The sequence below is a fragment of the Lagenorhynchus albirostris genome, chromosome 2 (assembly GCF_949774975.1).
Source record: "Lagenorhynchus albirostris chromosome 2, mLagAlb1.1, whole genome shotgun sequence".
In the NCBI taxonomy this organism is placed as follows: domain Eukaryota; kingdom Metazoa; phylum Chordata; class Mammalia; order Artiodactyla; family Delphinidae; genus Lagenorhynchus; species Lagenorhynchus albirostris.
Window position 1 is genome coordinate 79,306,156 of NC_083096.1, and position 13,917 is coordinate 79,320,072.

A 13,917-nucleotide genomic window follows, 5' to 3' on the forward strand; every position below is an offset into this window, starting at 1 on the left:
GCAGTAGTAAATGCTTTGGGGAAAAAAAGGCAGGGAAGGGAGTTAGGGAGTGTGGGAGAAGTGATGTTTCAAAAAGTATAGTCAGCAAAGGCCTTGTTGAGAAGGTTTTTGAATAGACATAAAGGAAGTGAGGGAATGAGCCAAGAATGTGCCAACAGGAGAGTCTAGTGTGGAGCAGAGTAAGAGAGGGGAATAGTAGGAGATGAGGTCACAGAGCAGTTGTTGGGGCTGGGGCTGGGAAGCTGAGTATGAGATCATGTAGAGACTGGTAGCCTGTTATACAGGCTTTTATTCTGAGTGCAGTGGAAATCCAGTAGGAAGTTTAGGGCGGAAGAATGACATGGTCTAACTTATGTCTTAAAATGATCATTCTAACTGCTATGTTGATAATAGAATGGCCAGGGCTATGTGTGTGTACAAGAGGCACAGGGGCAAAGACAGAAGCAGAGAAACTATTTAAGAGGCGGTTGCATTAATCTAAGTTAGAGATACTAGCGGCTTGGATGAGGGTTAGTGCAAAAAAATGGTTGGATTCTAGATAAAGTTTGATAATCGGCATGATAGGATTTGCTGGCAGATTGGATATGAGGTATAACAGAAAGAAGAGTTAAGGATGACAAAAAGGTTTTTGGTCTGAACAACTCGAAAAGTGGAGCCACCATCAGCTGAAATGTGGGATACTAGGGGGAACAGGTTTGGGGGAGAAGATCTAAGAGTTCAGTTTTGGACATAACAGGGTTGAGGTGCTTACTACACATTCAAGTGGTGATGTTGAGTAGGCAGAGGTCTTGGCTAGAGATAAAATCTGGAAGTTGTTGCCTCTTTATGATACTTAAAATTATAAACCTGGATGAAATTGCCAAAAGAGTCAAGATAGAAAATAGAAGAGCTCAGAGAATTGAGCTCTGGGCCCTCATTGATTAGAAGTTTGGAAGATAGGAGGAATAAGTAGAGGAGTCTGAGAAGGGAGCTAGGAGGAAAACCTAGAGAGATTACAGCTTTGGAGACTACGTGAATACTCTTATCTGGTCTTAGCATACCCCTCCAGACCCTGTGGATTGATTTTTCTCGTCTGTGGGTTGCTAAAATTAGATACATACACCTCTTCCCCTACCCCTTTTAGCTACCTAGTACTTTAACAAGAAAAAGTTTTTGTTTAAAAAAAAATTCAGCGTAAATACTGTATGTATCAAGTGAAGATAATCTCCTAACAACAGCTCATACACTTACTGGGGTCACCCTGAGGGGTCTCTCTCTGTCACTGCTGAGGTGGAACCAACATCTCATTTCCAGAGGGTAAGCAGCCAATAAAGGGGAAATCAGCAGCTGATCCATTGAGATGTCCCTGGCAATTCCAAGTATTTGTATAGGGTCAGCTTTAGAGCTTCAAGGAACTAGGCTCTCTCTCAAACTTGATTATTACCATTTACTTATTGGTTAGTTCAAGCATGTGATAAACTGTTCTTCTAATTAGTCATCCCTCAGTATCCATCGGGAGCATTGGTTTCAGGACCCCCCACCCCCACCCCCGCGGATACCAAAATCTGAGGATTCTTACCCCTGATATAAAATGGTGTAGTGTTTGCAAACAACCTATGTACATCCTCCTGTATACTTTAAATCATCTTTAGAATACTTGTAACACTTAATACAATGCTATGTAAATAGTTATAAATACAATGTAAATGCTATATAAATAGTTGGTGGTGCATGGCAAATTTAAGTTCTGCTTTTTGGAACTTTCTGGAGATTTTTTCCCCCCCCAATATTTTCAGTCTTTGGTTGGTTAAGTTCGTAGATGCAGAACCCGTGGATACAGAGGGCTGATGTACAGCATACCCCATTTTATTGCACTTCATTTTATCGCACCTAGCAGATAGTGCGTTTTTTACAAATTGAAGGTTTGTGACAACCCTGCGTCTAGAAAGTCTGTCGGTGCCATTTTTCCAACTGCATTTGCTCACTTCATGTCTCTGTGTCACATTTTCATAATTCTTGTAATATTTTAAACTTTTTCATTGTATTTGTTATGGTGAGCTGTGATCAGTGATCTTTGATGTTACTACTGCAACTTGCTGAAGGTTCAGATGATGGTTAGCATTTTTAGCAATAAAGTATTTTTAAATTAAGGTTATGTACAATGTTTTAGACATAATGCTATTGCACACTTAGTAGACTACAGTATAGTGTAAACATAACTTTTATATGCACTGGGAAACCAAAAAATTTGTTTATTGCAGTGGTCTGGAACCAAACCTGTGGTATCTCTGAGGTATATCTGTACTAGCAAGCAGGGAGGGTATATTAGTTACTTATTGCTGTGTAAACAGGTTATCCCAGAATTTAGTAGCTTATAACAACAGACATTTATCATCTCACAGTTTCTGAGGGTCAGGAATTTTGGAGCAGCTTAGCTAGGTGTTTTTGGTAACGGTTTTCATGAGGTTATAATCAAAATGTCTGCTGTGGCTGCAGTCATCTGAACCCTGAACTGGGGCCGGAAGATCCACTTCCAAGACGGGTCAACTAACATTGCTGTTGGCAGGACGCCTCAGTTCCTCACTGTGTGGACTTCTCCATAGGACTTCTTTGGTGTCTTCATGACTTGGCAGCTGGCTTCCCCTGGAGTAAGTGATCCAAGAGAGAGAAAGGAAGAAGGGAAAAACCGTAAAGCCTTTTTATATCCTGATCTTGGAAGCCAAACACTGTCCTTCCAGCCACACTTTATCTGTAAGAAGTGAGTCACTAAGTCCAGTCCACATTCAAGGGGAGGAGAATTAAGCTCTGCCTCTTAAAGGGGAGGAGTATTAAAGAATTTGTGGACATATTTGAAAACTACCACAGTTTAACCTTTGGCCAGAAATTACTTATATTTCTCCCATGTGCAAAATACATTCACCTCCTCCCAATACCCACCAAAAGTCTTGTCCCTGTACAGCATCAACTTGAAATCCAGGTGGTTGTCATTTACTTAAGTCCAAGTGTGGATGAGGCTCTTTGCGTGTAGTTCCTCAGACATAATTCCTTTTGATGTGGAGATCTATAAACCAAAGAGGCAAGTTTTCTACCCCTCATATATACCCAACATATAGTGATGGGACAGGCGTATAATAAAGAGGTATAGAGATTTCTGTTTAAAAAGGGAGAAGATGAAAGGCACAAAGAAGTCACTGATGCGCAGCTATTTTAATGTTTGTCTGGATAAGTGTTGGACGTTCCTTGATTAGGACTTAGTTCTACTTCTACCCAGGAATGCTTCTGTGTAGCTCTTGTTTCCTCCTTCCTGGCTCTTGATTCCACCCTATGAGTCATTCTTTTCCATAAAAAGTAGTCCAGATTTGCAACTTCATAGTTTTCTTAGCCTGCTTCTTGCCAGTAGAATTTTGAGGGCCCAGAGGGTCGCTTTTCATTTTGTACTGCCTCTGTACCTTTCAGTTTAAGCTGGCAGTGTTTCTTTTTACTATTATTGAGATTCATGCCATTAACAAAACTTATGTCCACAAATCTTTTTTATATAATCTCTTTTTTACCTTGGGCTTCTGCTGGGATTGCTGAAGGACAATACTTGTAGTGGGATAGAATTATATCCCCCCCACCCCCAAAGAAATGTTCAAGTCCTAACTTCCAGTACCTGTGAATGTGACCTTATTTGGAAATAAAATCTTTTATACATGTAATCAAAATAAGATGAGATCATATTGGGTTAGAGTGGCCCCTAATCCAATGGTGTTTTTATAAGAAGAGAGAAATTTGGATACAGAAGACACAGAGAAGAAAGTCGTCTGACGACCGAGGCAGAGATTGGAATAATGTGTCTCCAAGCTAAGAAACAGCAAGGATTGCTGGAAACCACCAGAAGCTGGAGAGAGGCATGGAATAGATTCTCTCTTAGAGACTCCAGAAGAAACTAACCCTAACAGCATCTCAGTTTCAGATTTCTGACTTCCAAAACTGTGAGAGAATAAATTCCTATTGTTTTAAGCTACCCAGTTTGTGGGAATTTGTTACGGCAGCCCTAGGAAACTAATACAACACATTTAAGCTTCTTAGAAGCTCAGTTGTTTAATTGAATAGCTCTCTAGGCACTATGTGAACTTTCTGAGGTCTTTTCTTTTTTTTTTAAATTTATTTATTTTTGGCTGCGTTGGGTCTTCGTTGCTGCGCACGGGCTTTCTCTAGTTGCGGCAAGTGGGGGCTACTCTTCGTTGCCGTGTGCAGGCTTCTCAGTGCAGTGGCTTCTCTTGTTGCGGAGCACAGGCTCTAGGCACACGGGCTTCAGTAGTCGTGGCGTGCGGGCTCAGTAGTTGTGGCTTGCGGTCTCTAGAGCACAGGCTCAGTGGTTGTGGCGCACGGGCTTAGTTGCTCCACGGCATGTGGATCTTCCTGGACCAGGGATCGAACCCGTGTTCCCTGCATTGGCAGGCGGATTCTCAACCACTGCGCCACCAGGGAAGCCCCTCTTTCTGAGGTCTTAACAAAGAATTTTTATAGCCACACTCTTGGCTTCCTCTTTAACCATTTTCTTGGCAATGCCCATGATTTGATCTTTGCTCAGAAACCATTTCTTTTTTTTTAAAGCCGTTTCTTAATTTTAGTATCATTTGCCATCTGGAGAGGCCAGGAATTTTCAGAATTATCTAGTCTTAACTCCTTTTTAACTATTCTTCCTTTAATTTATTCCTCTTCTCTTGCATTTTAAAATGTTTTTTATTTGTTTTTAGTGGTACGCGGGCCTCTCACTGTTGTGGCCTCTCCCGTTGTGGAGCACAGGCTCCGGACGCACAGGCTCAGCAGCCATGGCTCACGGGCCTAGCCGCTCCGTGGCATTTGGGATCTTCCCAGACCGGGGCATGAACCCGTGTCCCCTGCATCGGCAGGCGGACTCTCAACCACTGCGTCACCAGGGAAGCCCTTCTCTTGCATTTTAATGCAGCAAGAAGAAGTCAAAAGGAACCTTCAACACTCTGGAAATCTTGTTAGCTACATTATCACCCCATTCATGAGCCACAACTTCTACTTTCCATGTTATGTCAGGCAACAGCTTTTGTCACTACATAACAAGGATCCCTTTCCCTCCCATTTCCAAAAAGATTTTTCTCACTTTCCCTTAAGTACTCACCTATAACTTCCTCAAACGCCATCATGCTTCTACAATTTCTTAAAGGCTCTTCAAACTTTTACTCACTCTGTCCTCAAAGTCCTTCCAACTCTGCCCTCTGCTGTGTTCCAAAGCTACTCCCACATTTTAGGTTTTTGTTACAGCAGTACTCACTTCTAGGTATCAAAATCTGTATTAGTTATCTATTGCTGTATAACAAATTACCCCAGAACTTAGAGGCTTAAACAACAGATATTTATTATCTCATAGGTTCAGTGGGCCAGGAATTTGGGAGCAGCTTAGCTGGGTGGCTCTGGCCCAGGGTCTCATGAGCTTACAGTCAAGACATTGGCCATTGCTGTAGTTATCTGAAGAATCAACTGGGAGTTACTCAACGTCTGGCAGGTTTGTTCTGGCTCTTGTCAGGAGGCCTCAGTTCTTTACCATGTGGGCCTTTGCACAGGACTGCTTGATATGGCACTGTCCCAGAGAAAGTAATCCAAGAGAGGCTGCAAGGAGGAAGCCACAGTGCCTTTTATGAACTAGCCTTGGAAGTCACAGTTATCCCACCATATTCTATTGTTAAGAAGTAAGTCACAGTATGGTACTGGCATAAAAACAGACACCTAAATCAATGGAATAGAATAGAGGGTCCAGAAATAAACCTTTGCATATATGGTCAATTAATTTATGACAAAGGAGCCAAGATTATACAGTGGAGAAAGGACAGTCTCTTTAATCAACGGTGTTGGAAAAACTGGTCAGCCACAGGCAAAAGAATGAAACTGGACCACTGTCTTACACTATACACAAAAATTAACTCAAAATGGATTAAAGACTTGAACATAAGACCTGAAACCATAAAATCCCTATAAGAAAACAGGCAGTAAACTCTAAGACATCAGTCTTGGTCATGATTTTTTTGGATGACTCCAAAAGCAGAGGCAACAAAAGTAAAAATGAACAAGTGGGACTACATCAAACCATAAAAAGTTTCTGCATGGCAAAGGAAATCAAAATGAAAAGGAAACCTACTGAATGGGAGGAGATATTTGCAAATGCTGTATCCAACAAGCGGTTAATATCCAAAATATACAAAGAACTCATGCAATTCAACAGCAACAAAAACAAACAACCCAATTTAAAAATGTGCAGAGGACTTGAATAGACATTTTTCCAAAGAAGACATTACAGTTGGCCAACAGGCACATGAATAAATGCTCAACATCACTAATCATCAGAGAAATATAAATCAAAACCACAATGAGATATCACCTCATACCTGTTAGAATGGCTATTATCAAAAAGCAAGAAATAACAAGTGTTGATAAGGATGTGGAGAAAAGGAAATGAAACCCTTGTTCACTGTTGGTAGGAATGTAAATTGGTGTAGCCACTATGGAAAACAATATGGAGGTTCCTCAAAAAATTAAAAATAGAACTACCTTGTGATCCAGCAATTCCACTTCTGGGTATTCATCTGAAGAAAACAAAAACACAAATTTGAAAAGATATATGCATCCCCCTGTTCATTGCAGCATTGTTTACCATAGCCAAGACATGGAAACAACCTAAGGGTCCACTGATGGATGAATGGGTGAAGAAATTGTGGTACATATATACAGTGGAATGTTATTCAGCCGTGAAAAAGAATGAAATCTTGCCATTTGCAACAACGTGGATGGACCTTGAGGGCATTATGCTAAGTGAAATAGATGAGACAAAGAGAAAGACAAATACTGTATGATCTTATATGTGGAATCTAAAAAAAAGAATTCAGTAACCGAGTTCACAGATATAGAGAATAGATTGGTGAATTGCCAGAGGCAGGGGTTGGGGGGTGGGTGAAATGGGTGAAAGGGGTCAAAAGGGACAAATTTTCAGTTATAAAATAAATAATGGGGATATAATGTATAGCACGGTGACTCTATCATCAGGGAAAGGCAAATCAAACCCACAATGAGATACTATAGTTCATTACAGTATTATCATTTTAATACTGTATTGCATATTTGAAAGTTGCTAAGAGAGTAGATCTTAAAAGTTCTCATCACAAGAAAGTAAAATTTTATAACTATGTGTGGTAATGAATGCTAATTAGTCTTATTGTGGTGATCCTTTGCATTATATACAAACATCAAATCATTGTGTTGTACACCTGAAAAAAAATCATATAATGTTATATGTCAGTTATACCTCAGGGAAAAAAAAAGTAAGTCATTAAGTCCAACCTACACCCAGAGGAGGAGTATAAAATAACTTGTGAATATATTTTAAAACAAACACATAGTATAGTTAGCTATTGTTGAACTTTTACAAAAGGGCCCTTTAAATAGTATCTTGCACAATGTGCATAACACATAAAAATGGAACTACCCTTGTTGTAGGGAGGTGGGTCCAGAATCTCCCTGGCTTAGCATCCCTTTCAGCCTCTCATTTTGCTGCCAAGTATCCAAGAATCATAGTTTGAAAACTAACCATACAATCAGATTCCTTTCCAGCTTAATTCATAAAAATCTATTAATACATAAAGTAGCAGAGCTCAGGAAGACAGCCATAATAGCAGAGTAGCACTCTACCATGTAGTGGACTGATTTCTGGTGCTCTCTATTGTATAATAGTCAGTGAAAAGCCATTGTGTTTTGGGGAAGGAGTTGGTGATTAGTCAGCCATGGATATCTATAGAGTACTTTCATTAGTCTGTTCTCTTATCTAATTTTTTCCCTTCAACAGAGTACTACAACAAATCATTGCAGGATTCATTCCTGGATCCCCATTTTCTTGGTAAGTAATTAATTGCCTTCTGTCTTACTCTCCTGCAGTAGCATCATTTTAGGTATGGTAGTATCTGTGCCATAGTGAGAAAGAAAGAGCTGCATAGGTGAGTATATAGGTGTAATTGGCAGGCTGTTAAAGACTGCCATTGTCTGCTGAGCCCAAACTTAATCAGAACTTATTCATTATAATTCAGGCTCATGAGGGCTATCCTGGTCCCACAGGATGTCTGGGTACTGGGTGTGTCTGATTCCATTCATATTCAGGTGTGAGGGTTGTGTTGAGGTGGGGAATGAGATGGTCCCTACCAGGCTTGGTATCTGATTTGTGTGTTTCTCCTGTAGATCATATGGGAAGATTTTATTCCTTAAGAATTTCTGAAATTGAAAAGATACTGCTTAACTTCCTTTTTTTTTAAGTAAGAAGGTTTTTCAGAAGAAATAAGAGTATCAGAGTGACATGTACGGTACGGGTTAAAGATGGAATTTCCTCTTGTCTGGACAGTTATTTGCCATTTCTGACTCTGCCCCAGAAGGCTTCTTTGCTCAAAGGGACCTCAGTCCTTCCACACAGTTACCCTATTTTCCAGCCTCTAGTTTCTTTAAACGTGTTCCAGCCAGAGTCTGGATATCTGTCATCCAGGCTAGTACACCAACAGCTCCAGAAAGAGGTGCTGCCAAGTCCCTTTTGTGATTCCTCTAAGTTGTGATTCAGAGACACTGCTGTGGCTGCTTCTCTACGTGAAAGCTCCTCATTGTCCAGGACCAAAGTCCGAGTCTTAGAATGAGGGAAGTCTGCTGTTGATTTTCGCTGATCACGAAGGGAAAACTCTCCTTAAAAAGCAGCTCCATCTATGTTTAAGTTAAATGGGCACAGAGAAGACAAACTTTTCTTAACCAACAGGCAATGACTCACTCTTTTTGCTCTGGTTTGTCATTTGGTATTTTAGGTAGCTTCACATTTTATGTTGTATACAGTTAAGCAAAAATTCCTAGAGAATGAGAGACTGCCTCTGGATAATCTGTTTGACCTTGAAATTATTGAGAAATTCTTTGCCACTTGATTCTAGAGAACTGGTGACTTTCCAGCTCTGAGAGAGAACAGGATTCCTCTGCCAATCTTTCTGTGGTGTAAGGCGGAGCCTGGTCACTCCATCTAATGCTCTGTGTCTCATCTCATGTATAGGAGCGGGATGCTGCACTCCAACCCTGGGGACTATGCCTGGGGTCAGACAGGGCTTGATGCCATTGTAACTCAGGTGAGGAGCTGCCTTTTGAGGGTGTCTGTTCAGTGTGTCTCATGGTTCCACAGGCTTCCTGCTTTCCTTCTGCTACTTTCTGAAACGGCAGTCACTCTGCTTTCCCTAATAGTTTGAGCTTGTGGGTTTCCATTTTACTAAAGGAATAGATGGTTTATGGGTTTAGCTCAGCATCCATGTACTTTCTTGGTCCTAGGGACTTTCTAGAAGATAGCTTCAACTCCAAAGGAAGAAAAGACTTCTGTAACAAACAATATTTTATATTTTTGGCCTCTTGTTCAGTCCTATGAGGATCCTATTAACAAGTACTTCACAAAAAAGAAGGGTCTCCTCATATGTTGAAGCAGGAATTTCTGCTAGATGGAACAAAGTAGGGGAAGGAAGCAGAGAAAAAGGTATTCCCATGCTACGTATAATTGCTTCCACTTGTTTATGTTTATTTTAATTTAATTGGTTTTTCATTTCCCTTGTGGATTGCTGAGAATAGAAAGCATGTTGTTTATATCTAAGTCTTCTTGTAGGCAGTAATTTACCTATTTCTTGGCTTACTTTGTGCTATTTTCCATACTCAGACCCTTTTCTTCCTTTCAGCAAAATGAAGTTTTTGAACTGGTTAAGTATTACGTTTTGTTACGCTGTAGTTTTATTCGTGACATCACAGCCCTTTTGCTGTCTCCGAAGTTGCTTTATGCCCAGAGGTGGGCCCTGCAATGATGGATCTGTCTGTGGGCTTATACTAATGTCACTCTGAAATTGTAAAGCAATCATGAGTGTTCTGGCAGCAGGAAAGGGAAAACCCAAGCCTCTCATAGCCTTGCAGAAGTAAGAGCAACTAACATTTTTAATATCTGCACTGTTCTCAGCTGGAACAGCTCCCCCCCTACGGATAGTTAGATGTCTACCACTTCTTCTTTTTCTTTTTTCTTTTTTTGTAGCTTTTAGGACAACTGGAAAACACAGGGCCTCCCCCAGCTGATAAGGAAAAGATCACATCTCTTCCAACAGTGACAGTAACTCAGGAACAAGTTGGTAGGTTCATTTTCATACGTATTTTGTCATCTTGTTATCTCTGTTCAGAATCTGAGCCATTTCCTGTACTAAAGATCTTCAAGTGAAGCTGTAGCACTCCTAAAATTTATACCTGGGTGCCAGGTATGGAAGATACCTACCCCTTCATTAGGGTTAGTCAACAGGTAATTCCTGAGCAATTACCATGTTGGTTTTCTAGATGCCAGGCAGGAAATAAAGAGGTACAAAGATATAGAAGACTTGATTTCTTGAAGAACTTACCAGGGGAAGCAAAACTTACCAAATGATTAGACAATAGTATAAAAAGTGGTTGAGCAGATGATACTGACTTTGGGAGAAAAGGAAGAGAAAAAAATGGGAGGCTAGGCATTTGTTTCACATCTACCCTGTACTCAGGTACATTAGACATAGACATTATTTTATTTATAAGCACTAAAAGAACTTAGTGATAAGGGACATTATTTTGGACTGGAGTTTCTTTCCCCATAAATTCCAGTTTAGAGTCAGAAGATTTTAAAGACAGGATGGGCCATATTAGAGAGATTATTCTATATATGGAAAAGTATGAACCAGTGAAGAATGTCAGCATGGACATGGTGTCTGGATCAGGTATAAGGAGTGTAACCTCATTAGACCTGAAATAGAATCTGATTTGGGGAGTAGTGAGAGGTATGACTGGATAGGAAGGGTGCGGCCTTGTTGTAGAGGACCCTGAAACTGGCAGAGTAGTTAGGGCTGGATAGTTTAGGTAGTAGGTAAGTTTTGTAGGTCCACAAATGGAGGAATGAGGGAATTTAAGTGGTCTTTAGGGAAGATTAGTTTGGAGGGTAGTGTCTAAAATAGATGGGAAGGGACTTCCCTGGTGGCGCAGCGGTTAAGAATCCACCTGCCAGTGCAGGGGACCACAGGTTCGAGCCCTGGTCTGGGAAGATCCCACATGCCGTGGAACAACTAAGCCCGTGTGCCACAACTACTGAGCCTGCACTCTAGAGCCCGTGAGCCACAACTACTTAGCCTGCACTCTAGAGCCTGTGAGCCACAACTACTGAGCCCGCGTGCTGCAACTACTGAAGCCTGTGCCTAGAGCCCGTGCTCTGCAACAGTAGAAGACACCGCAGTGACAAGCCCACGAATTGCAGCAAAGAGTAGCCCCCACTCAATGCAACTAGAGAAAGCCCACGTGCAGCAACGAAGACCCAACACAGCCAAAAGTAGATAAATAAATAAATTTAAAAAGCAATCATTAAAAAAAAAAATTGAAAGAGGGAGGAAGCAGAAACAGAGATTTAAGGGGCTGTTGCAGCATCCTGATGGGGTTCAGGTGACGGTGGCAATGCTAACAGAAAGGAAGGGGTAGACTCAGATCGAAGAAAGCCTTTTATCACTGATTGCATAATGGGATAAAGGAGGGGAAAGGGTGAAAGATGATTCTAAGATTTTGCAACTCTATAACCACAGAGGTGGTGCTGACATCAGGGATGGGGGAATTGTGAGCCGGCCCTGGTTTGGGTAAGGAGGTGATGTGATGTTTTTAATTTTGAATTTGTTGATTTTGAGGTACCAGCTGAGAATCCAAGTGAAGATGAGCTGGGAATTGCTCTGAAGCTGATATTAGGGAAAATTAGCTGGTAGCAAAATATAGGATATATCTGGAAGGCCTGGAGTCAGGGATGCTACATGGGAGGCTGTTACAGTAGAGTAGGCATGAGAAGTAGAAGCTAAAATTAGGGCTCAGGTGATGGGAATGGAGAGGAAGGAGTGAATCTGTTAAGTGGTATTTTACTCCAAATGCCTTGAGTACTGTGGAGCATGTAACATACACAGCCCAGCTACTGAAGAGATAAGACTAGCTGGTATTACTAGCCAAACTTGGGAAACTTGGAATTTACTGCCTGGTACCCCCTGTTCAGTTTGTAGCCATTTTCTCTGAGAAGAGGGCTTCCTGTCTCTGGACTTAGAGCCTGAGCTACCCTTGGGCCTTGCAGTTCTGTAGCACTATCTCCTGGTACAGCTTTTAATGAACAGCTTGTAAAAGAGGCTTTAGGGTAACCATGATGAAATAGGATGTGTAATTTAGAAAGTAGTAGGGTAAAAGTGGCTTGAGACACTGAATGGGAACAGCCAAGATTGCCGAGATGAGTTCTTTGGTTGTGGTGGACAGATTGCCAGTGTTTCCTAAGTAGAAACTGCCAGAAGGCTTTCACACACTTGGGAAGATGTTTTTCCTGTTTCACTTAAAAGATAATCTAAGCCCCAGTTCTTCCAGCTCTTTACATTGAAAAGTAGGCCTTATATAGTTCCTGTCTGGGCCTTATTGGAACAGGCCCATTAATCAGTCCTCCTTCTCATAACCCTGTCTACTATCACCTCTATCCCCAGTTTGAAATAAAATTCATGCTTCCTATCTGCCTTCACCTTGGGTGCACTTTGTCTTTACTTTGTGTATTCCTTTGGCTGTTAAAGACATTGGGCTAGTTTTTTTCTTCATTCTTTTTGCTTGCTTATTTTAAAAGGCGTTTCCTCCTCCAACAGATAAGGGTTTAGAGTGTCCAGTATGCAAAGAGGATTACACAGTTGAAGAGGAAGTCCGGCAGTTACCCTGCAACCACTTCTTTCACAGCAGTTGTATTGTGCCGTGGTTAGAACTGGTAAGTACAGACAGCTCTCATCTGTGATGGGGCAACTGTGCCAGTCATATCTTCTTGGGGGGATGGTTCACAGTAAGGATGTAGTTAACAGTTAATTGGTACATATATACAATGGAATATTACTCAGCAATAAAAAGGAACGAAATTGGGTCATTTGTACAGACGGCATAGAGTCTGTCACACAGAGTGAAGTAAGTCAGAAAGAGAAAAACAAATATTGTGTATTAACGCATATATGTGGAATCTGACAAAATTGGTATAGACGATCTTATTTACAAAGCAAAAATAGAGGCACAGACGCAGAGAACAAACGTAAGGATACCAAGAGGGAAAGGGAGGGGTGGGATGAATTGGTAGATTGGGATTGACTTGTATACACTATTGATACTATGTATAAAATAGATAACTAATGAGAACCTACTGTATAGCACAGGGAACTCTCCTCAGTGCTCTGCGGTGACCTAAACGTGAAGGAAATCCAAAAAAGGAGATATATGTATACGTGTAGCTGATTCACTTTGCTGTACGGTAGAAACTAACATAACATTGTAAAGCAACTATACTCCAATAAAAATTTTTTAAAAAACAAACAAAAAAACCAAACAGTTAATAGAGAGCCAGGCAGATCAGATTTTAGTCCCTGGCTAACTCCTAGTAGCACCATTCCTGTGTTTTAGATTATTAATCTGTTTGGAACTTCTCTGACCAGGGGTTAGCAGACTACAGCCTGCAGGTCCCTGTGTCCTGCCACCTATTTTTGTAAATGCAGTTTTATTGGAACACAGCCATGCCCATTTGTTTACAAATTGTCTATGGCTACTTTTCTGCTACATCAGCAGAGTTGAGTAGTTGCAACATAGGTGGTGTGGCCTGCAATGACTAAAATATTTACTACCTTTTCCTTTACAGGAAAAGTTTGCTGACCCCTGCTCTAGACCATCTCAGGTCATTGCTTCTAGTTAGTTCTGCTTGGTGATATGTGTTAGCTATTGTTAAGTTGCTGCCTAGAATTCTCTGTCAGTTCTGTTGAAATTCTGTTTGGGCGATGTCCTGGTGTTACACATGGAGCCCAGCGTGCACTATGTGAGAATTCATGCCCTTTTGGTTTT

At 41.0% G+C, this 13,917-nt stretch overlaps 1 protein-coding gene across 5 annotated transcripts in view; it reads left to right on the top strand.

Moving 5' to 3' along the window:
• Nucleotides 1-13,917, top strand: part of RNF115 (ring finger protein 115) — a 60,624-nt gene that overhangs the window by 45,327 nt on the left and 1,380 nt on the right. For all 5 annotated transcript variants that reach the window (XM_060139134.1, XM_060139133.1, XM_060139137.1 and 2 more), the window contains 4 exons: nucleotides 7,832-7,882; nucleotides 9,059-9,131; nucleotides 10,067-10,160; nucleotides 12,693-12,808. In XM_060139134.1, coding sequence (XP_059995117.1) covers nucleotides 7,832-7,882; nucleotides 9,059-9,131; nucleotides 10,067-10,160; nucleotides 12,693-12,808 — 334 coding nt within the window. The remainder of the gene's footprint in view (nucleotides 1-7,831; nucleotides 7,883-9,058; nucleotides 9,132-10,066; nucleotides 10,161-12,692; nucleotides 12,809-13,917) is intronic.